This window comes from Salvelinus alpinus, chromosome 4 (assembly GCF_045679555.1).
Source record: "Salvelinus alpinus chromosome 4, SLU_Salpinus.1, whole genome shotgun sequence".
Lineage (NCBI taxonomy): Eukaryota > Metazoa > Chordata > Actinopteri > Salmoniformes > Salmonidae > Salvelinus > Salvelinus alpinus.
The window spans coordinates 19,639,563-19,667,373 of NC_092089.1; the positions used below are offsets into that span (position 1 = coordinate 19,639,563).

General features: G+C 41.4%; 3 protein-coding genes across 5 annotated transcripts; all 3 read right to left on the bottom strand.

Moving 5' to 3' along the window:
* Positions 1–117: 117 nt before the first annotated feature.
* LOC139572949 (uridine phosphorylase 1-like) lies at positions 118–11,577 on the bottom strand. Its single transcript, XM_071395846.1, has 8 exons — positions 10,332–11,577; positions 10,029–10,085; positions 4,322–4,439; positions 3,572–3,730; positions 2,830–2,943; positions 2,113–2,323; positions 1,705–1,851; positions 118–1,320 (listed from the first exon to the last, which is right to left on the bottom strand). The coding sequence occupies exons 2-8, from the start codon at positions 10,079–10,081 to the stop codon at positions 1,166–1,168; spliced, it is 957 nt and encodes a 318-aa protein (XP_071251947.1). The 5' UTR covers positions 10,082–10,085; positions 10,332–11,577; the 3' UTR covers positions 118–1,165.
* A 1,408-nt stretch (positions 11,578–12,985) lies between these two features.
* LOC139572950 (uridine phosphorylase 1-like) lies at positions 12,986–18,852 on the bottom strand. Of its 2 annotated transcripts, XM_071395847.1 has the most exons (8): positions 18,618–18,852; positions 18,315–18,371; positions 17,323–17,440; positions 16,711–16,869; positions 15,503–15,617; positions 14,768–14,977; positions 14,360–14,506; positions 12,986–13,959 (listed from the first exon to the last, which is right to left on the bottom strand). In XM_071395847.1, exons 2-8 carry the CDS (start codon positions 18,365–18,367, stop codon positions 13,805–13,807), a joined length of 957 nt encoding a protein of 318 aa, XP_071251948.1. In that variant the 5' UTR covers positions 18,368–18,371; positions 18,618–18,852; the 3' UTR covers positions 12,986–13,804. The 2 variants fall into 2 exon arrangements, with proteins under 2 accessions (XP_071251948.1, XP_071251949.1); XM_071395848.1 differs by lacking the exon at positions 17,323–17,440 and having other exon boundaries at positions 18,618–18,851.
* Positions 18,853–21,112: 2,260 nt separating this feature from the next.
* LOC139572951 (uridine phosphorylase 1-like) lies at positions 21,113–27,348 on the bottom strand. Of its 2 annotated transcripts, XM_071395849.1 has the most exons (8): positions 27,187–27,348; positions 26,885–26,941; positions 26,276–26,393; positions 25,401–25,559; positions 23,842–23,956; positions 23,098–23,307; positions 22,689–22,835; positions 21,113–22,290 (listed from the first exon to the last, which is right to left on the bottom strand). In XM_071395849.1, the coding sequence occupies exons 2-8, from the start codon at positions 26,935–26,937 to the stop codon at positions 22,136–22,138; spliced, it is 957 nt and encodes a 318-aa protein (XP_071251950.1). In that variant the 5' UTR covers positions 26,938–26,941; positions 27,187–27,348; the 3' UTR covers positions 21,113–22,135. The 2 variants fall into 2 exon arrangements, with proteins under 2 accessions (XP_071251950.1, XP_071251951.1); XM_071395850.1 differs by lacking the exons at positions 26,276–26,393; positions 27,187–27,348.
* Positions 27,349–27,811: the final 463 nt, after the last annotated feature.

The following is a 27,811-nucleotide window of genomic DNA, read 5'->3' on the forward strand; positions in this document are numbered from 1 at the left end:
AATAAACTGAGAAAATGTGCCCTACAGGGACGGCTTCTGTATCTGTATTTATTAAGGATCCCCACTAGCTGCTTCCTAATGTTGATGACAGAAACCCATTTTAATCACACTGAAATATTTACAGTATATGTGGTTTTATTACTCATTAGGTGACATTAAAAGCACTCAGTTACATATTGTCTCAGTAACAGGACAACACGCTGAATGTATGATGATGGTTTCAGAGCAACATTTGATAGTACAGTACAATGCAGTGTTCAAAGTAGCTAAAGATGTGCAGAGAAGTCTTATCTTTAATATTCATAACTTGCTCGTTACCATAGCTACAGCATATAAAACTAAAATATACATACTGGTGAATTCAAACAAAACATTTCATCTTAAAGGCTTGGGGTTAAAAAAAGATCAAGGAGTTTAAAAAACAAACTGTGTATAATATATTTTCTAATGTTTCTACACAAAGCAACAACTTATGGAACAAGTTACTTTACTTCACCCAGCATTGGTTTATTTGGTATAAAAACAGAGGTGGTGTCAAGTAAGAGGTGTGTTTGATGTTTCTCATGATTACTATACTAATTTGGTTACACTTAGCTACAAACCAGAAACAATAGATACGGTAGATATATATTGTCTTCTATACGGTCAATGATTGCTATTGTGAATGATTGCTATTGAGAATGATTGCTATTGAGAATGATTGCGAAAATACATAGTGAAAGCAGCCAGGCTATATGGAATGAAGGACAGTGCTGCCCTCGACTACACTTACACCTAGTATACAAAACATTAAGAACAGCTGCTCTTTCCATGACAGACTGACCAGGTGAATCCAGATGAAAGCTATGATCCCTTATTGATGTCACATGTTAAATCCACTTCAATCAGTGTAGATGAAGTGGAGGAGACGGGTTAAAGAAGGATTTTTAAACATTAAGACAATTGAGACATGGATTGTCTATGTGTGCCATTCAGATGGTGAATGGGCAAGACAAACGTGCCTTTGAACGGGTCATGGTAGTAGGTGCCTGGAGCACCGTTGTTTGTCAAGAACTGCAAAGTTGTGTGGGGGGGGTAACTCAATATTAGGAAAGTGATCTTCATGTTTTGTATACAAGAGGCCTTTCATAATTCACATAACATCAGAATGCTAAAATGCAAGAGCCTAGCTTCTGCTAGAGGCTGAGGCTTGGAGCATCTTCTTGATCAGGTGACCGACCAGTATCTGAGGACGTTGTTGGTAGCTGTGGAGAACTTCATGAGAGCTGTTCCGCTGGTCACCTTTCTGACGGTCCAATAGCGTCACACACACCACGGCCGCTTCAGAGGGACACAGAGACAGAGGACAGAGATTGATTATTTACTAGTCCTGAGTGCCAGTCTGCTACAGTATCATGTCAACTCCTCAAACATGAGACAGGGAGTTGGCATGACAACACAACTATTTATTTACCAGCAACACGATAGTGAACTTTGATCCTACCAAAAGGTTCAACATTAGGACCTTCAAGTGAATGAATATGATGTAAAACACATATATTTAATACATCTATTCAAATACATATGCATCTTTATTTCATCTTTAATGCATATAAAGTCAAAGGTTTTGTTTCTTTATTTAAAAAAGCTTTATGTCTGTGAATAACACTGTTAATATGGCTTGTACAGTCATCATGGATAGCTACAACTACACCAGTGGTGTACCTTTCAGACCGCTGAGTTGACACATGGCAGCAAACACGGAAGACTCCATCTCGATGTTACGAACCCCAGACTCATAGGCCTTGGTCAGGTAGTCCTGCTTATCCTTCTCTGTGTAGGAGCAGAAGGCCCCATCCAGACGCGCTTGTCCTGGACACACAAAATACCAGCTAGCTACACACAGTAACTCTAGTAGGGCACATCAATATAACCTGAGTGACAGTCTGTTTGTGCCATCATGCCAACTCACTCATTGTCATGCCTAACATGTTGGGCTTCACAATGACAGCAATGGAGTTGACAGGAGCATAGATAGACCAGGTATCATGTTAACACAGCATAATATTTTTTTTTAAAGACAGATTGGCAGACAACAAGCAGAAAAGTGAAGTAGCGTATAAAAACCAACACCTTCATAGAAATCCATTGTGCACATAGTGTTTCCAATGACCGTCTCAAATTGACCCAGGTCCTTGCTACACTGGAGCAGCTCTTCAGCCAGACCTTGGTGCAGGTCTGTGCTGCGCACCACAGTATTCCCCAGGATGACCTGCTCCAGCCTGGGCAGGAAGGTGGCGTCTACTGACTGCTTGGTGACAACAACCGTGCCAGGCTCGAGGCCGGGAGAGAGAAAGGGGAACAGAGTGGATGGACAACGTACAGCAAATATGGCTTGTTTTAGGCCTGTGTCCCAAATGGCACCCTATTCCCTATAAAGTACACTACTTTAGGGTTCCCGAGTGGCGCAGCGGTCTAAGGCACTGCATCTCAGTGCAAGAGGCATCACTGCAGTCCCTGGTTCGAATCCAGGCTGCATCATATCTGGCTGTGATTGGGAGTCCCATAGAGCCGGGGTAGGCCGTGATTGTGAATAAGAATTAGCTGACTTGCCTGGTTAAATAAATAAATATATAGGGAATAGGGTGATGTTTGGAACACATATTTTGATGAATCAAAGGACTTTAATTGATTGATTGATTTAAACACCCCATATTAGTGTTATTACTAGTTTGACTACAGTGGGATTCAGATGTGCTGTGGTTAATCAGAAAGGAATTCAATCATATCCAAAGCACTTGAGAAGTACAAGCAGACAGAAAACGTCTAAATAAACTCTCTAGGCCTACCTAATCCACCAGAGGTCCCAATGCGAAAGATGGTAACATCAGTGCAGCGAGCATGGTAGAGGAGCTTGATGAGCTCGTGTAACATGATGGCGATGGAGGGGATACCTATGCCATGCTGAAAAACAAAGAGAGAGACACGTGATGTCATAGATGTACCACATTACACCACCACAGTCTCACGTCAGATGGCGTGGCGACCTTGTCTGCACTAGTTCATGGCAACGCGATTGCGTTAGAAGGACGACACTGATTAAGCCACTCAATTCAGTCTGTTCGGCAGAACACACTGCTACACTAACACGTCCATTTATTTGACAAAGAAACCTTCTCTATTACTTTATATTACCTTTCAAACCCAGGACATCGATTACAATTCCACCCAAAGGTGCAACATCGTGAGTGCGTCCCAAATAGCAGCATATTACCTCGTGACGGCCTTTGTCCAGAGCCCTTGTCCAAAGTAGTGAGTACCATTTGAGACGCAATCCGTGTTAAACCTACTAACATCTAGTGACTCTATAATAAACTACAAGTGATTGAAACCCGTGTTAAACCTACTAACATTTAGTGACTCTATAATAAACTACAAGTGATTGAAACCTGTGTTAAACCTACTAACATCTAGTGACTCTATAATAAACTACAAGTGATTTAAACCCGTGTTAAACCTACTAACATCTAGTGACACTATAATAAAGCAGAAGTGATTGAAATGGCTAGTGGTATTGTATTTCTTCACATACGCTGACGGACAGCACAGGGCCAATCTTGTACATGGCATAGCGGTCAGTTCCTGCACAGATGTTGGGGTACTCAGCCTTGGGGTCCTCCAGACTCAGCTCTCTAGCAATGTACTCTATGAAGGACTTCATTCTCCAGGGACTGCCCCCAACACACACAAACTGAGACATGAACATAAGAACAGACCATGTAAATGTTAACGTCCTTGGAATTAATACAAAAAGTCAAAAGAAATACAGGGCTGCTTTCCTGAAACCAGATTAAGCTTACGTTATTTTTAATTTTTATTTAACCGTTATTTAACTAGGCAGGTCAGTTAAGAAAAAATTCTTATTTAGAATGACGGCCTACCAAAAGGCAAAAGGCCTCCTGCGGGAAGAGAGACACTACAACACTACATGAAGAGAGACCTAAGACAACAACATAGCATGGCAGCAACATGGTAGCAACATGATAGAAGCACAAAACATGGTACAAACAATTATTGGGCGCATACAACAGCACAAAGGGCAAGAAGGTAGAGACAACAATACATTAAACCTAGTCCTGGATTAAAATGTTCTATGGTGAACGTCCATTGAAAGGTTTTTTTTTAGTCCAGGACTAGGCTTAATCTGTATCTGGGAAATATGACCAATATGTGATGAATACGGAAAAGCTGACCATATTGAATGCAGGAAATAGGATGTTATGAATGTCCATTTACTGATGCAATCTAGCTAGTAGCCTAATGAATGAATCAGTAATCTTACTTTGACGTCCCCAAACATGGCAGGCAGGTTGTGTGTGGAGGTCCCCAGGTTAAAGTGGTAGAGAAAGTCATCTTTCATCCCATCCAGGTGTGGGTTATGTACATAGACAGTGCTTTCACTAAGAAAATCAATCATACAAGAACATTTAGGGAAGACCAGTCTTTTATTTGACTACCTCCTAAACTTCTGGGCCCGTGTTCATAAAGCATATTTGCTTTTGGTTCAACATGTCCTCACTGTCGTCGTATTACTGTATGTCAATAGAATATAATCGCCTGGTTGTGAGTCATTTCCCTTCATCCTTGTATGGTGTAATGTAATGCTCAATGATACGTGCTTCTGTGCAGGAAGTCAATTTCTCTGGATGACACACCTCTCTGTGTAACGGCTTTCGTTGGTGGAAGGAGAGGAGGACCCAAATGCAGCGTGGTAAGTGTTCGTCATAATTTTAATCGTAAAACTGAACACTACACAAAATAACAACGAGGAGAAAACGAAACAGTTCTGCAAGGTGAACAGACACTATACAGAAAATAAACACCCACAACCAAAACGGGGAAAACAGGCTACCAAAGTATGATTCTCAATCAGAGACAACGAACGATACCTAGCTCTGATTGAAAACCATGCCAGGCCAAACACATAGAAATAAAACAACATAGAAAAAAGAACATAGACTACCCACCCCAACTCACGCCCTGACCAACCTAACACAAAGACATTAAAAAGGAACTAAGGTCAGAACGTGCCACTCAATCCTCTTAGACTTGATTTATTTAAACTACCATTTTCTGATGTTTTATTTCTCTCTGTAGGAAAACCCTGCTCTGTCTGTGGCCATCAAGACGTGTAAGAAGTGCACCTCTGATAGTGTCAGGGAGAAGTTGTTACAAGACGCTCGTAAGTAACACACGTCCTCCTGTCGTTCTTCTTGATTACAGCACATACGACCTCTTGCTCTTCATACATAGTACATCAGTTGTGGGTATACTACTGAGGGTTGAACAGGTGAGCTTTTAGTTTGCATCTAGCACGCATTCTCAGCATAGCAATCTCAGACAGACATTTCTACCTTTTTAGGGCTACAACATGCAGAGATTTACATGCATCCCAAATGGCACCCTATTTCCTATATAGCGTACTTTAATAGGTATTAGGGTGCCATTTGTGACGCACACTTAGTGTAGCAGTGGGTTTCTGAACAGCAGAAGACTTAACTGATCTTCAGCTCCAGTGGTCCTGACAGAGAGAAAGGCTCCTTTATCCAGATGAAATGCCCAGACAAGGTGGGACTGAGCTAACCCGCATGTATGAAAACACAGCAGGAATGTGTGGAGGCTGCAGGGGGACTGGGGAGGACAGAGCACTGCTTTAGAGAAAGTGGGTTTACACTAGTACAGTGCTGCTGATTTCCCAAGTGCAATACACACCCCTTCCCCTTGCTGAAGTCTGAGACACATGGGTGCATGCCCACACACACTCTCTCTAACACACACACACACACACACACACAGAGACAAAACCCAAACACACACTGCTCTAAAACACATCAAATAGCACATCACCACTATATAGGCTGTGTTTCCCCTCCAACACTAGCCTCCCCTCTCCCCTCCTCCCCTCCCCTCTTCTCCTCTAACCCCAGCCTCTCCTCCCCTCCTCTCTCCCCTCCTCCCTTCTCTCCTCCTCTCCTGTCCCCTCCTCTCCTCCTCTCCTATCCTATCCTCCCCTCCCCTCCAACCCCAGCCTCTCCTCCCCTCTTCTCTCCCCTCCTCCCTTCTCTCCTCATCTCCTGTCCCCTCCTCCCCTCTCCTCCTCTCCCATCCTCCCCTCCTCTCCACACGGGGTGCTCAGCAGGAGCAGGATTGATGACATGTTATCTGAGAGAAAACAAAGATGGCGGTTTGAGTCCAAGACATCCTAAAATAGCCCACTGTAAACATGGGCCTGCTTCCTTCATAACAGCCTTGATATTTATTATCAACATGAATAATAATCCACTATATAATCAGTCTGTCACGATCGTCTTTCGGTGAGAGAGTGGACCAAGGCGCAGCGTGAAGTGAATACATCTACTTTTATTTTAACGAAGACGAAACGAAGAACACTGACAAACTATACAAAACAACAAACGAACGTAAAGCTACAAAACGAAAGTGCAGACGCAAGCTACTAACGTTTAGACATAGACAAAAACACACAAACATCTCCCATGTCACACCCTGACCTAACTAAAATAATAAAGAAAACAAAGATAACTAAGGCCAGGGCGTGACAGTACCCCACCCCAAAGGTGCGGACTCCGGCCGCAAACCTGATACAGAAGGGGAGGGTCCGGGTGGGCCTTCTTATGGCGGCGGCTCGGGTGCGGAGCGTGACCCCCACTTCACCATAGTCACTACCCGCTTTGGTGGCGCCTCTGGAGCGGCGACCCTTTCAGCGAGTCCTGGACTGAATACCATCCTAGAGGGCGCCACTGGATGGAGGGGCAGCTCCGGACTGAGGGGTAACTCTGGACTGAGGGGCAGCTCCGGACTGAAGGGCAGCTCCGGACTGAGGGGCAGCTCCGGACTGAGGGGCAGCTCCGGACTGAGGGGCAGCTCCGGACTGAAGGGCAGCTCCGGACTGAAGGGCAGCTCCGGACTGAAGGGCAGCTCCGGACTGAAGGGCAGCTCATGACTGGCAGACGGCTCTGGCTGCTCCTGACTGGCGGGCGGCTCTGGCTGCTCCTGACTGGCGGGCGGCTCTGGCTGCTCCTGACTGGCGGGCGGCTCTGGCTGCTCCTGACTGGCGGGCGGCTCTGGCTGCTCCTGACTGGCGGGCGGCTCTGGCGGCGCTTGGCAGACGGGCAGCGCAGGCGGCGCTTGGCAGACGGACAGCTCAGACGGCGTTGGGCAGACGGACAGTGCAGACGGCGCTGGGCAGACGGCAGACTCTGGCCGGCTGAGGCGCACTGTAGGCCTGGTGCGTGGTGCCGGAACTGGAGGTACCGGGCTAAGGACACGCACCTCAAGGCTAGTGCGGGGAGCAGCAACAGGACGCACAGGACTCTGGAGACGCACAGGAGGCTTGGTGCGTTGCGCCGGATATACCGGACCGTGCAGGCATGCTGGCTCCCTTGAGCACTGAGCCTGCCCAACCTTACCTGGTTGAATGCTCCCCGTAGCACGGCTGTGTTGGCGAACCGGGGACACCATGCGTAAGGCTGGTGCCATGTATGCCGGCCCGAGGAGACGCACTGGAGACCAGACGCGTTGAGCCGGCTTCATGGCACCTGGCTCAATGCCCAATCTAGCCCGGCCGATACGAGGAGCTGGTATGTCGCTCTTCACGGTAAGCACAGGGAGTTGGCGCAGGTCTCCTACCTGACTTCGCCACACTCCGTTGTAGCCGCCCCCCCAAGAAAGTTTTGGGTTTGACTCTCGGGCTTCCAGCCTCGCTTCTGTGCTGCCTCCTCATATCGCCTCCTCTCGGCTTTAGCTGCCTCCAGCTCTTCACGAGGGAGGCGATATTCTCCCGGTTGTGCCCAAGGTCCCTTACCATTCAGTATCTCCTCCCAAGTCCATGAATCCTATGTATGTTGCTCCTGCTGCTGCTTAACACGCTGCTTGGTCCTTTTGTGGTGGGTAATTCTGTCACGATCGTCTTTCGGTGAGAGAGTGGACCAAGGCGCAGCGTGAAGTGAATACATCTTCTTTTATTTTAACGAAGACGAAACGAAGAACACTGACAAACTATACAAAACAATAAACGACCGTGAAGCTACAAAACGAAAGTGCAGACACAAGCTACTAACGTTTAGACATAGACAAAAACACACAAACATCCCCCATGTCACACCCTGACCTAACTAAAATAATAAAGAAAACAAAGATAACTAAGGCCAGGGCGTGACACAGTCTTCATTTTCCACTCTACCCTTTCGCCCTACATACAGTAACCTGATTTTATAAACCGTAGCCTAGCTAATCCCTGGTCTATTCAATTACACTGAATAGACTGTGTGTGTGTGTGTGTGTGTGTGTGTGTGTGTGTGTGTGTGTGTGTGTGTGTGTGTGTGTGTGTGTGTGTGTGTGTGTGTGTGTGTGTGTGTGTGTGTGTGTGTGTGTGTGTGTGTGCTTGTTGTAGAGGTCAACAGATTATGATTTTTCAATGCCGATACCGATATCGATTATTGGGGGACAAAAAAAGCCGATACCGATTAATCGGCCGATTTATAAAAATAAAAATAAAATATATATATATATATATCATACACACACAAACACACATTTTTGTAATAATGACAATTGCAACAATACTGAATGAACAATGAACACTTTTATTTTAACTTAATATAATACATAAATACACACGCACACAGCTCTGAAGTGACAATGATACTGAAGAGTCTGCTTAGGAGACAAATACTCTCAACTGTTTGAATAAAAATAGAGTTTAAGTTACCTGTGATGAATGTTGAAAACAAAAACTTTAATTTCTATATGCAGGAAATCCTATTTTAATAATGGGCATGGTAAGAATTGACAACCAAAGTGCGAGTCATAATTCCCATGACACCTAGCAAAATCTGAAAAGCGGTTCCTATATTTATTCCATAGGATATTTTTAGATTCACTTAAAATAAGGTCTGTGTTTCGTGTAGGCTTACATCACTGTGCCAATTTTATAACTGTGTAGATATCCATAGGACAAGGTAACTCTGATCAATATTGGCTAAATATAAGCGAAGATAAAAAAAATTGTAGAGTGGATTTATGAAAATATGTTGACAAACGTTACCTTATCCTAGTGAGATTTACACGGGTATCAAAACGTCGAGGCGGTTTAACCCTGCACGAAACACAGACCTTATTTGAAGTAGATCAAGACATTCTCTATGGAAGACATGAACGGTAAAATAACGAAGGAACCCCTTTCAAATTCAGCCGCAAGTTATTACAGGAATTATAACACAGTCGACTATTTCTCTCTAAACCATATACCTTTGACTAATCCGGAAACTATCACCTCGAAAACAAAACGTTTATTCCGTTCCGTATTTTATCTAACGGGTGGCATCCCTGAGTCTAAATATTCCTGTTACATTGCACAACCTTCAATGTTGTCATAATTTACATTTTTTCACCCATTTAGTCTTGGATGGTACTTCTACCTTTCACATGGTTTCAGCTGTTAGGGATGGCCATCTAGTGGTGGATAGAGGCATCACATTCAAGGTTCAATTTCAAGGTTTATACAGTACACTGTAGAAGGCAGTCTATGTTATATGTGATCAGGGCCGGATTAAGAAATCATAGCCCCTCCTTCCCGGTACACCATCATTTTCTGTAAACAAATCCATGCACCAAGATGCAATTGGAAGCGTGGTACATTTACTGTTGAAGAAAGAGGCCCTAAAGCCAGAATAACATTTGGCATGTGGCATAGGCTACAGTTGAGCAGAGATGTTTTTAGAATTTCCACACTTGCCGTTTCCTGGTTTTACGAATTAACTCAAATATAGTCCACTGAGGGAGTGGTTAGCCCACTGTCAACAGTCAATGTAAAATGTACAGTACAAAAGTCAAAGCTTTATTAGGGTGTTATTTCTCATGTTGACGTTGAATTAATTTAATTTTCAGACGACAACACTAATCAAATCACTTTGATGATATAGTTATAGACAATGACGTGTCCAACCATTACTTATTAGATGTTACTGTACCTCTCGCACAATGTCTCATTCTTTTCATCACTGAAACCTGGTCCCGATGCCATATTCCTGAAAAAAGTAAGAAGCCCAACCACCGGCGCAAACACATGAAATTAACTTCATTTCCAAATGTTGGATTTGTCAAATTCAGACATAGATATCTTCACTACTGGTCCAGTTAGTGATACGAACATCGGTTTCTGCGAGGATGTGATGTATCCCATATCCGTAGTCTGTAGGCTAACATCGACTACTACCAAAAATATGCCGCCTGGTATATGTCAGAGAAACAGCGATTGAATATATGTAGATTACCTGTAGCAGGTAGATGATTCGCATATGCACGATGCTGTGTTAGATGCTCCCCGTTTCCTAAATATCTATCTGCAGTGTGTAAAGGGTTGCGTCAATCAAATCTGGTATCAGGATAAAATGTGATTCAGAGTCACCGAATATACTTTAAGAGTTTTTATTTAACATAAGCAATAAATGGTAAATGCAATTTTCGTATATACGGGTTCACTGTATCACCACGCAGGGTAAAGCAGAGAACTGACTGAAATAGTACAGACATCTTCTTTTATACTGTGACAGAGATAGTTCCAACTTTAGAGTTGGCCTGTAATTAGAGGCTTAGCGTGGTTTAAACTTGCTAGCCTATCGGTGGTGCCCAGACTGGTGCCAGCCCCACAGCAATCAGGATTCAGATGTCCGGAATGGTGTTTGTGAAGATTGACCTGAGTTGTCGGTTTCTACACATTCCTCAGTTCCTGTTTTCTTGTTATTCAGAATTTTTTACACATTCCTCATTTCCTGTTTTCTTGTTATTCAGCATTTTTCCTACACATTCCTCAACCTTGTGGTTTGCACAGTCGACACCCTAGATTAAATTAAGAACAGCTGTTCTGCAGTCACTCTATGTTTTGTGATTAACATGTCCTATTTCTATAAGGCATATATTTTTGTTAAAAAGAGAACAAAACCATCCTTCACAAATGTGGTAAATGTATAAGAGGCAGTAAATGAAAGCTGTGCTAAGGAACTTGTCACTGACGTTGGGTTGTCACTAGTTACCACAGCCACAAAGTCAAAATTGTGTACATCTTAAAAATTCATGAAAACTAAAATTAGTTTTTGGTCTTAATTTAAATGTTATGCATTAAAAGGTTAGCAGTGGTGTTTAGATTTAACATCTGATTTTAAGAAGATAAATTGAAGAAATAGGCGGGGTTTAGCCATAACTACGACTTTGTGGCTGTGGCAACTAGTGATGACCCTGCCATTGACTGTATATGAAGGTGTCACTAGTGAGTACGTTTACATGCGCACTAATAATTCGATATTAAACGGATTATGGCAGTTGGCCGAGTACGGCAATAGTCAAGTAAACACTTTAATCTGTTTATCTTAATCGTCGTAAAGTCAAAATAGAAGCATACACCGATTAAACCCTGCTTTTTGTTTTTTTTAGTAATCTTTCGAATTATCATCACATCTAACCAGTTTAATTGGAGTATCTGGTCTGCGCATGTGCTAGCACCGGTAGCGCAACCCACCTCTTATGCGCGAGTGACTCTGGAATTATGCAATTTACAAATAGTTCACATACAAACTTTATGTCCCAACTCAGAATCAAATAGACTTGGCAAAAATAACATGATCTCGGTGGTAGAACTTTTATTGACAATTTTTGGAATTTATTGAAGTACCATCAGGTAGCCTGATTTCAGATGCGTCCATGCAAACATGTTTAGGAAAATCGTTCTTGCAAAACATGTAAACGTTTTAAAACGAACTATTATATTAACCTGACTATACACAATCATCGTATTGTGTGCATGTAACTGGACTCACTGTAGACGTAACTCATGAACATCAAAACGCCAGTAGGGAAGATGTTACACAGGATCTGTGCGCACCACTGGCGCAGTTTTCACACTAGTGATTGACCACTTGAATGGTTATTGTCTCTGGTTTCTCGTTTACGCAGTGTGACTAAAATTGCTGTTTTATTCTTACATGTAAACTGGATTACATAGCGAGGTTTCATTTGTACAGATTTTGATAATGCAAGGTTCGAATTTGAGGTATAGTCAGCATTTGAGCTGCTTTTGGTGTAAAATGACACTTCACAAGACAACATTTGTCATCCAAACATATATATTTTTTGTATAAGAGCAGAGAAATGTACAGGGCTATTAGGGCAGATCCCAGATCAGCTCATACGTCTTGGAGCAAGGAGAGGATGTGCACCACAGTACACTAAATTAAATAGGCTATCTTCACAATGTGCAACTTGAAAGTCGAAATCAATGGGGGGGGGGGGCACTTATTTTACCTACTGCATCTCTGAAAATACATGGTTACACTTTGGCAGTCCCTTTACATTAGCATAGGAAAGTCCTCTCAGCCTTGTATCAACAAACAGCCAACATCTTGGAATGAAGCCCGCCATCATGACTAAGCCTCGATAGGCAAATAGCTTATAACAAAATAAGGATAACTCAAATTAATACACTTCAAAAATAAACAGCCACTCAATTTTCCCATTCCACACTACAACCACAACAGTCTCCGAACACAAGTTGCATAATAAAGTACCCCTTATGTGCACAGGCAAGTCAAGGCGGCGGGTTTCGCTAACTTTGTGCTAATTTAGACTGCCGTTATTCACGTTCATTAACTACTATATAGAATAAACAGAGAAAATGTGCCCTACAGGGACGGCTTCTGTATCTGTATATATTAAGGATCCCCACTAGCTGCTTCCTAATGTTGATGACAGAAACCCATTTTAATCACACTGAAATATTTACAGTATTTGTGGTTTTATCACTCATTAGGTGACATTAAAAGCACTCAGTTACATATTTTCTCAGTAACAGGACAACACGCTGAATGTATGATGATGGTTTCAGAGCAACATTTGATAGTACAGTACAATGCAGTGTTCAAAGTAGCTAAAGATGTGCAGAGAAGTCTTATCTTTAATATTCATAACTTGCTCGTTACCATAGCTACAGCATATAAAACTAAAATATACATACTGGTGAATTCAAACAAAACATTTCATCTTAAAGGCTTGGGGTTAAAAAAAGATCAAGGAGTTTAAAAAACAAACTGTGTATAATATATTTTCTAATGTTTCTACACAAAGCAACAACTTATGGAACAAGTTACTTTACTTCACCCAGCATTGGTTTATTTGGTATAAAAACAGAGGTGGTGTCAAGTAAGAGGTGTGTTTGATGTTTCTCATGATTACTATACTAATTTGGTTACACTTAGCTACAAACCAGAAACAATAGATACGGTAGATATATATTGTCTTCTATACGGTCAATGATTGCTATTGAGAATGTTTGCTATTGAGAATGATTGCTATTGAGAATGATTGCTATTGAGAATGATTGCGAAAATACATAGTGAAAGCAGCCAGGCTATATGGAATGAAGGACAGTGCTGCCCTCGACTACACTTACACCGAGTATACAAAACATTAAGAACACCTGCTCTTTCCATGACAGACTGACCAGGTGAATCCAGGTGAAAGCTATGATCCCTTATTGATGTCACATGTTAAATCCACTTTAATCAGTGTAGATGAAGTGGAGGAGACGGGTTAAAGAAGGACTTTTAAACATTAAGACAATTGAGACATGGATTGTCTATGTGTGCCATTCAGATGGTAACTCAATATTAGGAAAGTGATCTTCATGTTTTGTATACTCTGTGTACAAGAGGCCTTTCATAAGTCACATAACATCAGAAAGCTAAAATGCAAGAGCCTAGCTTCTGCTAGAGGCTGAGGCTTGGAGCATCTTCTTGATCAGGTGACCGACCAGTATCTGAGGACGTTGTTGGTAGCTGTGGAGAACTTCATGAGAGCTGCTCAGCTGGTCACCTTTCTGACGGTCCAATAGCGTCGCACACACCACGGCCCCTTCAGAGGGACACAGAGACAGAGGACAGAGATTGATTATTTACTAGTCCTGAGGCCAGTCTGCTACAGTATCATGCCAACTCCTCAAACATGAGACAGGGAGTTGGCATGACAACACAAACAGATCAAGGACCAGACTATTTATTTACCAGCAACACAATACTGAACTTTGATCCTACCAAAAGGTTCAACATTAGGACCTTCAAGTGAATGAATATGATGTAAAACACATATATTTAATACATCTATTCAAATACATATGCATTTTTATTACATCTTTAACGCATACAAAGTCAAAGGTTTTGTTTCTTTATTTAAAAATGCTTTATGTCTGTGAATAACACTGTTAATATGGCTTGTACAGTCATCATGGATAGCTACAACTACGCCAGTGGTGTACCTTTCAGACCGCTGAGTTGACACATGGCAGCAAACACAGAAGACTCCATCTCGATGTTACGAACCCCAGACTCATAGGCCTTGGTCAGGTAGTCCTGCTTCTCCTTCTCTGTGTAGGAGCAGAAAGCCCCATCCAGACGTGCTTGTCCTGGACACACAGAATACCAGCTAGCTACACACAGTAACTCTAGTAGGGCACATCAATATCACCTGAGTCACAGTCTGTTTGTGCCATCATGCCAACTCACTCATTGTCATGCCTAACCTGTCTGGCTTTACAATGACAGCAATGTAGTTGACAGGAGCACAGATAGACCAGGTATCATGTTAACACAGCATAACGTTTTTTTTTAAAGACAGATTGGCAGACAACAAGCAGAAAAGTGAAGCAGCGTATAAAAACCGACACCTTCATAGAAATCCATTGTACACATAGTGTTTCCGATGACCGTCTCAAATTGACCCAGGTCCTTGCTACACTGGAGCAGCTCTTCAGCCAGACCTTGGTGCAGGTCCGTGCTGCGCACCACAGTATTCCCCAGGATGACCTGCTCCAGCCTGGGCAGGAAGGTGGCGTCTACTGACTGCTTGGTGACAACAACCGTGCCAGGCTCGAGGCCTGGAGAGAGAAAGGGGAACAGAGTGGATGGACAATGTATGGCTTGTTTTAGGTCTGTGTCCCAAATGGCACCCTATTCCCTATAAAGTACACTACTTTGGGGCCATACTTTTGGGTTCCCGAGTGGCGCAGCGGTCTAAGGAACTGCATCTCAGTGCAAGAGGCATCACTGCAGTCCCTGGTTCGAATCCAGGCTGCATCATATCTGGCTGAGATTGGGAGTCCCATAGACCCGGGGTAGGCCGTGATTGTGAATAAGAATTAGCTGACTTGCCTGGTTAAATTAAGGTTAAATAAATAAATAAATATATAGGGAATAGGGTGCCGTTTGGGACACATATTTAGATGAATCAAAGGACTTTAATTGATTGATTGATTTAAACACCCCATATTAGTGTTATTACTAGTTTGACTACAGTGGGATTCAGATGTGCTGTGGTTAATCAGAAAGGAATTCAATCATATCCAAAGCACTTGAGAAGTACAACCAGACAGAAAACGTCTAAATAAACTCTCTAGGCCTACCTAATCCACCGGAGGTCCCAATGCGAAAGATGGTAACATCAGTGCAGCGAGCATGGTAGAGGAGCTTGATGAGCTCGTGTAACATGATGGCGATGGAGGGGATACCTATGCCATGCTGAAAAACAAAGAGAGAGACACGTGATGTCATAGATGTACCACATTACACCACCACAGTCTCACGTCAGATAGCGTGGCGACCTCGTCTGCACTAGTTCATGGCAACGCGGTTGCGTTAGAAGGACGACACTGATTAAGCCACTCAATTCAGTCTGTTCGGCAGAACACACTGCTACACTAACACGTCCATTTATTTGACAAAGAAACCTTCTCTATTACTTTATATTACCTTTCAAACCCAGGACATCGATTACAATTCCACCCAAAGGTGCAACATCGTGAGTGCGTCCCAAATAGCAGCATATTACATCGTGACGGCCTTTGTCCAGAGCCCTTGTCCAAAGTAGTGAGTACCATTTGAGACGCAACCCGTGTTAAACTTACTAACATCTAGTGACTCTATAATAAACTACAAGTGATTGAAACCCGTGTTAAACCTACTAACATCTAGTAACTCTATAATAAACTACAAGTGATTTAAACCCGTGTTAAACCTACTAACATCTAGTGACTCTATAATAAACTACAAGTGGTTGAAACCCGTGTTAAACCTACTACCATCTAGTGACTCTAGTGACTCTATAATAAACTACAAGTGATTGAAACCCGTGTGAAACTTACTAACATCTAGTGACTCTATAATAAACTACAAGTGATTGAAACCCGTGTTAAACCTACTAACATCTAGTGACTCCATAATAAACTACAAGTGATTGAAACCCGTGTTAAACCTACTAACATCTAGTGACTCCATAATAAACTACAAGTGATTGAAACCCGTGTTAAACTTACTAACATCTAGTGACTCTATAATAAACTACAAGTGGTTGAAACCCGTGTTAAACCTACTAACATCTAATAACTCTATAATAAACTACAAGTGATTGAAACCCGTGTTAAACCTACTAACATCTAGTGACTCCATAATAAACTACAAGTGATTGAAACCCGTGTTAAACTTACTAACATCTAGTGACTCTATAATAAACTACAAGTGATTGAAACCCGTGTTAAACCTACTAACATCTAGTGACACTATAATAAAGCAGAAGTGATTGAAATGGCTAGTGGTATTGTATTTCTTCACATACGCTGACGGACAGCACGGGGCCAATCTTGTACATGGCATAGCGGTCAGTTCCTGCACAGATGTTGGGGTACTCAGCCTTGGGGTCCTCCAGACTCAGCTCTCCAGCAATGTACTCTATGAAGGACTTCATTCTCCAGGGACTGCCCCCAACACACACAAACTGAGACATGAACATAAGAACAGACCATGTAAATGTTAACGTCCTGGGAATGAATACAAAAAGTTAAAAGAAATACAGGGCTGTTTTCCTGAACCCAGATGCTTTCCTGAACCCAGCAACACAACATGACAACAACATGGTAGCAACATGATAGCAGCACAAAACATGGTACAAACAATTATTGGGCTCGGACAACAGCACATAGGGCAAGAAGGTAGAGACAACAATACTTTAAACCTAGTCCTGGATTAAAACACATGTTCTATGGTGAATGTCCACTGAAAGGTTTTTTTTTAGTCCAGGACTAGGCTTAATCTGTATCAGGGAAATAAGACCAATGTGTGATGAATACAGAAAAGCTGACCATATTGAATGCAGGAAATAGGATGTTATGAATGTCCATTTACTGATGCAATCTAGCTAGTAGCCTATTGAATCAATCAGTAATCTTACTTTGACGTCCCCAAACATGGCAGGCAGATTGTGTGTGGAGGTCCCCAGGTTAAAGTGGTAGAGAAAGTCATCTTTCATCCCATCCAGGTGTGGGTTATGTACATAGACAGTGCTTTCACTAAGAAAATCAATCATACAAGAACATTTAGGGAAGACCAGTCTTTTATTTGACTACCTCCTAAACTTCTGGGCCCGTGTTCATAAAGCACATTTGCTTTTGGTTCAACATGTCCTCACTGTCTTCGTATTACTGTATGTCAATAGAATATAATCGCCTGGTTGTGAGTCATTTTCCTTCATCCTTGTATGGTGTAATGTAATGCTCAATGATACGTGCTTCTGTGCAGGGAGTCAAATTCTCTGGATGACACACCTCTCTGTGTAACGGCTTTCGTTGGTGGAAAGAGAGGAGGACCAAAATGCAGCGTGGTAAGTGTTCGTCATAATTTTAATAAAAAAACTGAACACTACACAAAATAACAACGAGGAGAAAACGAAACAGTTCTGCAAGGTGAACAGACACTATACAGAAAATAAACACCCACAACCAAAACGGGGAAAACAGGCTACCTAAGTATGATTCTCAATCAGAGACAACGAACGATACCTGCCTCTGATTGAGAACCATGCCAGGCCAAACACATAGAAATAAAACAACATAGAGAAAAGAACATAGACTACCCACCCCAACTCACGCCCTGAACAACCTAACACAAAGACATAAAAAAGGAACTAAGGTCAGAACGTGCCACTCTGCCATTTCCTGGTTTTATGAATAAACTCAAATATAGTCCACTGAGGGAGTGGTTAGCCCACTGTCAAAAGTCAATGTAAAATGTACAGTACAAAAGTCAAAGCTTTATTAGGGTGTTATTTCTCATGTTGACGTTGAATTAATTTAATTTTCAGACGACAACACTAATCAAATCACTTTGATGATATAGTTATAGACAATGACGTGTCCAACCATTACTTATTAGATGTTACTGTACCTCTCGCACAATGTCTCATTCTTTTCATCACTGAAACCTGGTCCCGATGCCATATTCCTGAAAAAAGTAAGAAGCCCAAACACCGGAGCAAACACATGAAATTAACTTCATTTCCAAATGTTGGATTAGTCAAATTCAGACATAGATATCTTCACTACTGGTCCAGTTAGTGATACGAACATCGGTTTCTGCGAGGATGTGATGTATCCCATATCCGTAGTCTGTAGGCTAACATCGACTACTACCAAAAATATGCCGGCTGGTATATGTCAGAGAAACAGCGATTGAATATATGTAGATTACCTGTAGCAGGTAGATGATTCGCATATGCACGATGCTGTGTTAGATGCTCCCCGTTTCCTAAATATCTATCTGCAGTGTGTAAAGGGTTGCGTCAATCAAATCTGGTATCAGGATAAAATGTGATTCAGTCACCGAATATACTTTAAGAGTTTTTATTTAACATAAGCAATAAATGGTAAATGCAATTTTAGTATATACGGGTTCACTGTATCACCACGCAGGGTAAAGCAGAGAACTGACTGAAATAGTACAGACATCTTCTTTTATACTGTGACAGAGATAGTCCCAACTTTAGAGTTGGCCTGTCACAGTAGAGGCTTAGCGTGGTTTAAACTTGCTAGCCTATCGGTGGTGCCCAGACTGGTGCCAGCCCCACAGCAATCAGGATTCAGATGTCCGGAATGGTGTTTGTGAAGATTGACCTGAGTTGTCGGTTTCTACACATTCCTCAGTTCCTGTTTTCTTGTTATTCAGAATTTTTTACACATTCCTCATTTCCTGTTTTCTTGTTATTCAGAATTTTTCCTACACATTCCTCAACCTTGTGGTTTGCACAGTCGACACCCTAGATTAAATTAAGAACAGCTGTTCTGCAGTCACTCTATGTTTTGTGATTAACATGTCCTATTTCTATAAGGCATATATTTTTGTTAAAAAGAGAACAAAACCATCCTTCACAAATGTGGTAAATGTATAAGAGGCAGTAAATGAAAGCTGTGCTAAGGAACTTGTCACTGACGTTGGGTTGTCACTAGTTACCACAGCCACAAAGTTAAAATTGTGTACATCTTAAAAATTCATGAAAACTAAAATTCGTTTTTGGTCTTAATTTAAATTATAGGCATTAAAAGGTTAGCAGTGGTGTTTAGATTTCACATCTGATTTTAAGAAGATAAATTGAAGAAATAGGCGGGGTTTAGCCATAACTATGACTTTGTGGCTGTGGCAACTAGTGATGACCCTGCCATTGTCTGTATATGAAGGTGTCACTAGTGAGTACGTTTACATGCGCACTAATAATTCGATATTAAACGAATTATGGCAGTTGGCCGAGTACGGCAATAGTCAAGTAAACACTTTAATCTGTTTATCTTAATCGTCGTAAAGTCAAAATAGAAGCATACACCGATTAAACCCTGCTTTTTGTTTTTTTAGCAATGTTTCGAATTATCATCACATCTAACCAGTTTAATTTGAGTATCTGGTCTGCGCATGTGCTAGCACCGGTAGCGCAACCCACCTCTTATGCGCGAGTGACTCTGGAATTATGCAATTTACAAATAGTTCACATACAAACTTTATGTCCCAACTCAGAGTCAAATAGACTTGGCAAAAATGACATGATCTCGGTGGTAGAACTTTTATTGGCAATTTTTGGAATTTATTGAAGTCCCATCAGGTAGCCTGATTTCAGATGCGTCCATGCAAACATGTTTAGGAAAATCGTTCTTGCAAAACATGTAAACGTTTTAAAACGAACTATTATATTAATCTGACTATACACAATAATCGTATTGTGTGCATGTAACTGGACTCACTGTAGACGTAACTCATGAACATCAAAACGCCAGTAGGGAAGATGTTACACACGATCTGTGCGCACCACTGGCGCAGTTTTCACACTAGTGAATGACCACTTGAATGGTTATTGTCTCTGGTTTCTCGTTTACGCAGTGTGACTCAAATTGCTGTTTTATTCTTACATGTAAACTGGATTACATGGCGAGGTTTAATTTTTACAGATTTTAATAATGCAAGGTTCGAATTTGAGGTATAGTCAGCATTTGAGCTGCTTTTGGTGTAAAATGACACTTCACAAGACAACATTTGTCATCCAAATATATATATTTTTTGTATAAGAGCAGAGAAATGTACAGGCCTATTAGGGCAGATCCCAGATCAGCTCATACGTCTTGGAGCAAGGAGAGGATGTGCACCATAGTACACTAAATTAAATAGGCTATCTTCACAATGTGCAACTTGAAAGTCAAAATCAATGGGGGGGGGGGGGGGGGACTTATTTAACCTACTGCATCTCTGAAAATACATGGTTACACTTTGGCAGTCCCTTTACATTAGCATAGGAAAGTCCTCTCAACCTTGTATCAACAAACAGCCAACATCTTGGAATGAAGCCCGCCATCATGACTAAGCCTCGATAGGCAAATAGCTTAATACAAAATAAGGATAACTCAAATTAATACACTTAAAAAATAAACAACCACTCAATTTTCCCATTCCACACTACAACCACAACAGTCTCCGAACACAAGTTGCATAATAAAGTACCCCTTATGTGCACAGGCAAGTCAAGGCGGCGGGTTTCGCTAACTTTGTGCTAATTTAGACTGCCGTTATTCACGTTCATTAACTACTATAGAATAAACTGAGAAAATGTGCCCTACAGGGACGGCTTCTGTATCTGTATTTATTAAGGATCCCCACTAGCTGCTTCCTAATGTTGATGACAGAAACCCATTTTAATCACACTGAAATATTTACAGTATTTGTGGTTTTATTACTCATTAGGTGACATTAAAAGCACTCAGTTACATATTTTCTCAGTAACAGGACAACACGCTGAATGTATGATGATGGTTTCAGAGCAACATTTGATAGTACAGTACAATGCAGTGTTCAAAGTAGCTAAAGATGTGCAGAGAAGTCTTATCTTTAATATTCATAACTTGCTCGTTACCATAGCTACAGCATATAAAACTAAAATATACATACTGGTGAATTCAAACAAAACATTTCATCTTAAAGGCTTGGGGTTAAAAAAAGATCAAGGAGTTTAAAAAACAAACTGTGTATAATATATTTTCTAATGTTTCTACACAAAGCAACAACTTATGGAACAAGTTACTTTACTTCACCCAGCATTGGTTTATTTGGTATAAAAACAGAGGTGGTGTCAAGTAAGAGGTGTGTTTGATGTTTCTCATGATTACTATACTAATTTGGTTACACTTAGCTACAAACCAGAAACAATAGATACGGTAGATATATATTGTCTTCTATACGGTCAATGATTGCTATTGAGAATGATTGCGAAAATACATAGTGAAAGCAGCCAGGCTATATGGAATGAATCACAGTGCTGCCCTCGACTACACTTACACCTAGTATACAAAACCTTAAGAACACCTGCTCTTTCCATGACAGACTGACCAGGTGAATCCAGGTGAAAGCTATGATCCCTTATTGATGTCACATGTTAAATCCACTTCAATCAGTGTAGATGAAGTGGAGGAGACGGGTTAAAGAAGAATTTTTAAACATTAAGACAATTGTGACATGGATTGTCTGTGTGCCATTCAGATGGTGAATGGGCAAGACAAACGTGCCTTTGAACGGGTCATGGTAGTAGGTGCCTGGAGCACCGTTGTTTGTCAAGAACAGCAAAGTTGTGGGGGGGGTAACTCAATATTAGGAAAGTGATCTTCATGTTTTGTATACTCTGTGTACAAGAGGCCTTTCATAAGTCACATAACATCAGAAAGCTAAAATGCAAGAGCCTAGCTTCTGCTAGAGGCTGAGGCTTGGAGCATCTTCTTGATCAGGTGACCGACCAGTATCTGAGGACGTTGTTGGTAGCTGTGGAGAACTTCATGAGAGCTGTTCAGCTGGTCACCTTTCTGACGGTCCAATAGCGTCACACACACCACGGCCGCTTCAGAGGGACACAAAGACAGAGGACAGAGATTGATTATTTACTAGTCCTGAGGCCAGTCTGCTACAGTATCATGCCAACTCCTCAAACATGAGACAGGGAGTTGGCATGACAACACAAACAGATCAAGGACCAGACTATTTATTTACCAGCAACACAATACTGAACTTTGATCCTACCAAAAGGTTCAACATTAGGACCTTCAAGTGAATGAATATGATGTAAAACACATATTTAATACATCTATTCAAATACATATGCATTTTTATTACATCTTTAACGCATACAAAGTCAAAGGTTTTGTTTCTTTATTTAAAAAAGCTTTATGTCTGTGAATAACACTGTTAATACGGCTTGTACAGTCATCATGGATAGCTACAACTACACCAGTGGTGTACCTTTCAGACCGCTGAGTTGACACATGGCAGCAAACACAGAAGACTCCATCTCGATGTTACGAACCCCAGACTCATAGGCCTTGGTCAGGTAGTCCTGCTTCTCCTTCTCTGTGTAGGAGCAGAAAGCCCCATCCAGACGTGCTTGTCCTGGACACACAGAATACCAGCTAGCTACACACAGTAACTCTAGTAGGGCACATCAATATCACCTGAGTCACAGTCTGTTTGTGCCATCATGCCAACTCACTCATTGTCATGCCTAACATGTTGGGCTTTACAATGACAGCAATGGAGTTGACAGGAGCACAGATAGACCAGGTATCATGTTAACACAGCATCATTTTTTTTTTTTAAAGACAGATTGGCAGACAACAAGCAGAAAAGTGAAGCAGCGTATAAAAACCGACACCTTCATAGAAATCCATTGTACACATAGTGTTTCCGATGACCGTCTCAAATTGACCCAGGTCCTTGCTACACTGGAGCAGCTCTTCAGCCAGACCTTGGTGCAGGTCCGTGCTGCGCACCACAGTATTCCCCAGGATGACCTGCTCCAGCCTGGGCAGGAAGGTGGCGTCTACTGACTGCTTGGTGACAACAACCGTGCCAGGCTCGAGGCCTGGAGAGAGAAAGGGGAACAGAGTGGAGGGACAATGTACAGCAAATATGGCTTGTTTTAGGCCTATGTCCCAAATGGCACCCTATTCCCTATAAAGTACACTACTTTGGGGCCATATTTTTGGGTTCCCGAATGGCGCAGCGGTCTAAGGAACTGCATCTCAGTGCAAGAGGCATCACTGCAGTCCCTGGTTCGAATCCAGGCTGCATCATATCTGGCTGTGATTGGGAGTCCCATAGAGCCGGGGTAGGCCGTGATTGTGAATAAGAATTAGCTGACTTGCCTGGTTAAATGAAGGTTAAATAAATAAATAAATATATAGGGAATAGGGTGCCGTTTGGGACACATATTTAGATGAATCAAAGGACTTTAATTGATTGATTGATTTAAACACCCCATATAAGTGTTATTACTAGTTTGACTACAGTGGGATTCAGATGTGCTGTGGTTAATCAGAAAGAAATTCAATCATATCCAAAGCACTTGAGAAGTACAAGCAGACAGAAAACGTCTAAATAAACTCTCTAGGCCTACCTAATCCACCGGAGGTCCCAATGCGAATGATGGTAACATCAGTGCAGCGAGCATGGTAGAGGAGCTTGATGAGCTCGTGTAACATGATGGCGATGGAGGGGATACCCATGCCATGCTGAAAAACAAAGAGAGAGACACGTGATGTCATAGATGTACCACATTACACCACCACAGTCTCACGTCAGATAGCGTGGCGACCTTGTCTGCACTAGTTCATGGCAACGCGGTTGCGTTAGAAGGACGACACTGATTAAGCCACTCAATTCAGTCTGTTCAGCAGAACACAGTACTACACTAACATGTCCATTTATTTGACAAAGAAACCTTCTCTATTACTTTATATTACCTTTCAAACCCAGGATATCGATTACAATTCCACCCAAAGGTGCAACATCGTGAGTGCGTCCCAAATAGCAGCATATTACCTCGTGACGGCCTTTGTCCAGAGCCCTTGTCCAAAGTAGTGAGTACCATTTGAGACGCAACCCGTGTTAAACTTACTAACATCTAGTGACTCTATAATAAACTACAAGTGATTGAAACCCGTGTTAAACCTACTAACATCCAGTGACTCTATAATAAACTACAAGTGATTGAAACCTGTGTTAAACCTACTAACATCTAGTGACTCTATAATAAACTACAAGTGATTGAAACCCGTGTTAAACCTACTAACATCTAGTGACTCTATAATAAACTACAAGTGATTGAAACCCGTGTTAAACCTACTAACATCTAGTGACTCTATAATAAACTACAAGTGGTTGAAACCCGTGTTAAACCTACTAACATCCAGTGACTCTAGTGACTCTATAATAAACTACAAGTGGTTGAAACCCGTGTTAAACCTACTAACATCTAGTGACTCTATAATAAACTACAAGTGGTTGAAACCCGTGTTAAACCTACTAACATCTAGTGACTCTATAATAAACTACAAGTGGTTGAAACCCGTGTTAAACCTACTAACATCCAGTGACTCTAGTGACTCTATAATAAACTACAAGTGATTGAAACCTGTGTTAAACCTACTAACATTTAGTGACTCTATAATAAACTACAAGTGATTGAAACCCGTGTTAAACCTACTAACATCTAGTGACACTATAATAAACTACAAGTGATTGAAACCCGTGTTAAACTTACTACCATCTAGTGACTCTATAATAAACTACAAGTGATTGAAACCTGTGTTAAACCTACTAACATCTAGTGACTCTATAATAAACTACAAGTGATTGAAACCTGTGTTAAACCTACTAACATTTAGTGACTCTATAATAAACTACAAGTGGTTGAAACCCGTGTTAAACCTACTAACATCTAGTGACTCTATAATAAACTACAAGTGATTGAAACCTGTGTTAAACCTACTAACATTTAGTGACTCTATAATAAACTACAAGTGATTGAAACCCGTGTTAAACCTACTAACATCTAGTGACACTATAATAAACTACAAGTGATTTAAACCCGTGTTAAACCTACTAACATCTAGTGACTCTATAATAAAGCAGAAGTGATTGAAATGGCGAGTGGTATTTTATTTATTCACGTACGCTGACGGACAGCACGGGGCCAATCTTGTACATGGCATAGCGGTCAGTTCCTGCACAGATGTTGGGGTACTCAGCCTTGGGGTCCTCCAGACTCAGCTCTCCAGCAATGTACTCTATGAAGGACTTCATTCTCCAGGGACTGCCCCCAACACACACAAACTGAGACATGAACATAAGAACAGACCATGTAAATGTTAACGTCCTTGGAATGAATACAAAAAGTCAAAAGAAATACAGGGCTGCTTTCCTGAACCCAGATTAAGCTTACGTTATTTTTAATTTTTATTTAACAGTTATTTAACTAGGCAGGTCAGTTAAGAACAAATTCTTATTTAGAATGACGGCCTAACAAAAGGCAAAAGGCCTCCTGCGGGAAATGGGGCTGGGATTAAAAACAAAAATATAGGACAAAACACACACCACGACAAGAGAGACACTACAACACTACATAAAGAGAGACCTAAGACAACAACATAGCATGGCAGCAACACATGAAAACACAGCATGGTAGCAACACAACATGACAACAACATGGTAGCAACACAACATGACAACAACATGGTAGCAACATGATAGCAGCACAAAACACGGTACAAACAATTATTGGGCACAGACAACAGCACAAAGGGCAAGAAGGTAGAGACAACAATACATTAAACCTAGTCCTGGATTAAAACACATGTTCTATGGTGAATGTCCACTGAAAGGTTTTTTTTTAGTCCAGGACTAGGCTTAATCTGTATCTGGGAAATCAGCCCAATGTGTGATGCATACAGAAAAGCTGACCATATTGAATGCAGGAAATAAGATGTTACGAATGTCCATTTACTGATGCAATCTAGCTAGTAGCCTAATGAATGAATCAAAAATCTTACTTTGACATCCCCAAACATGGCAGGCAGGTTGTGTGTGGAGGTCCCCAGGTTAAAGTGGTAGAGAAAGTCATCTTTCATCCCATCCAGGTGTGGGTTATGTACATAGACAGTGCTTTCACTAAGAAAATCAATCATACAAGAACATTTAGGGAAGACCAGTCTTTTATTTGACTACCTCCTAAACTTCTGGGCCCGTGTTCATAAAGCAGATTTGCTTTTGGTTCAACATGTCCTCATTGTCTTCGTATTACTGTATGTCAATAGAATATAATCGCCTGGTTGGGAGTCATTTTCCTGTATCCTTGTATGGTGTAATGTAATGCTCAATGATACGTTCTTCTGTGCAGGAAGTCAATTTCTCTGGATGACACACCTCCCTGCCGTTTCCTGGTTTTACGAATGAACTCAAATATAGTGCACTGAGGGAGTGGTTAGCCCACTGTCAAAAGTCAATGTACAGTACAAAAGTCAAAGCTTTATTAGGGTGTTATTTCTCATGTTGACGTTGAATTAATTTAATTTTCAGACGACAACACTAATCAAATCACTTTGATGATATAGTTATAGACAATGACATGTCCAACCATTACTTATAAGAAGTTACTGTACCTCTCGCACAATGTCTCATTCTTTTCATCACTGAAACCTGGTCCCGATGCCATATTCCTGAAAAAAGTAAGAAGCCCAACCACCGGAGCAAACACATGAAATTAACTACATTTCCAAATGTTGGATTTGTCAATTCAGACATAGATATCTTCACTACTGGTCCAGTTAGTGATACGAACATCGGTTTCTGCGAGGATGTGATGTATCCCATATCCGTAGTCTGTAGGCTAACATCGACTACTACCAAAAATATGCCGCCTGGTTTATGTCAGAGAAACAGCGATTGAATATATGTAGATTACCTGTAGCAGGTAGATGATTCGCATATGCACAATGCTGCGTTAGATATTTAGGAAACGGGGCGCATCTATCTGCAATGTGGTAAATGTATAAGAGGCAGTAATTGAAAGCTGTGCTAAGGAATTTGTCACTGACATTGGGTTGTCACTAGTTACCACGGCCACAAAGTCAAAATGGTGTACATCTTAAAAATTCATGAAAACTAAAATTAGTTTTTGGTCTTAATTTAAATGTTAGGCATTAAAAGGTTAGCAGTGGTGTTTAGATTTAACATCTGATTTTAAGAAGATCTTTTTGAAGAAATAGTCGGGGTTTAGCCATAACTATGACTTTGTGGCTGTGGCAACTAGTGATGACCCTGCCATTGACTGTATATGAAGGTGCCCTGCCATTGACTGTATATGAAGGTGTCACTAGTGAGTACGTTTACATGCGCACTAATAATTCGATATTAAACGGATTATGGCAGTTGACCGAGTACGGCAATAGTCAAGTAAACACTTTAATCTGTTTATCTTAATCGTCGTAAAGTCAAAATAGAAGCATACACCGATTAAACACTGCTTTTTGTTTTTTTAGCAATCTTTCGAAGTATCATCACATCTGAACAGTTTAATCGGAGTATCT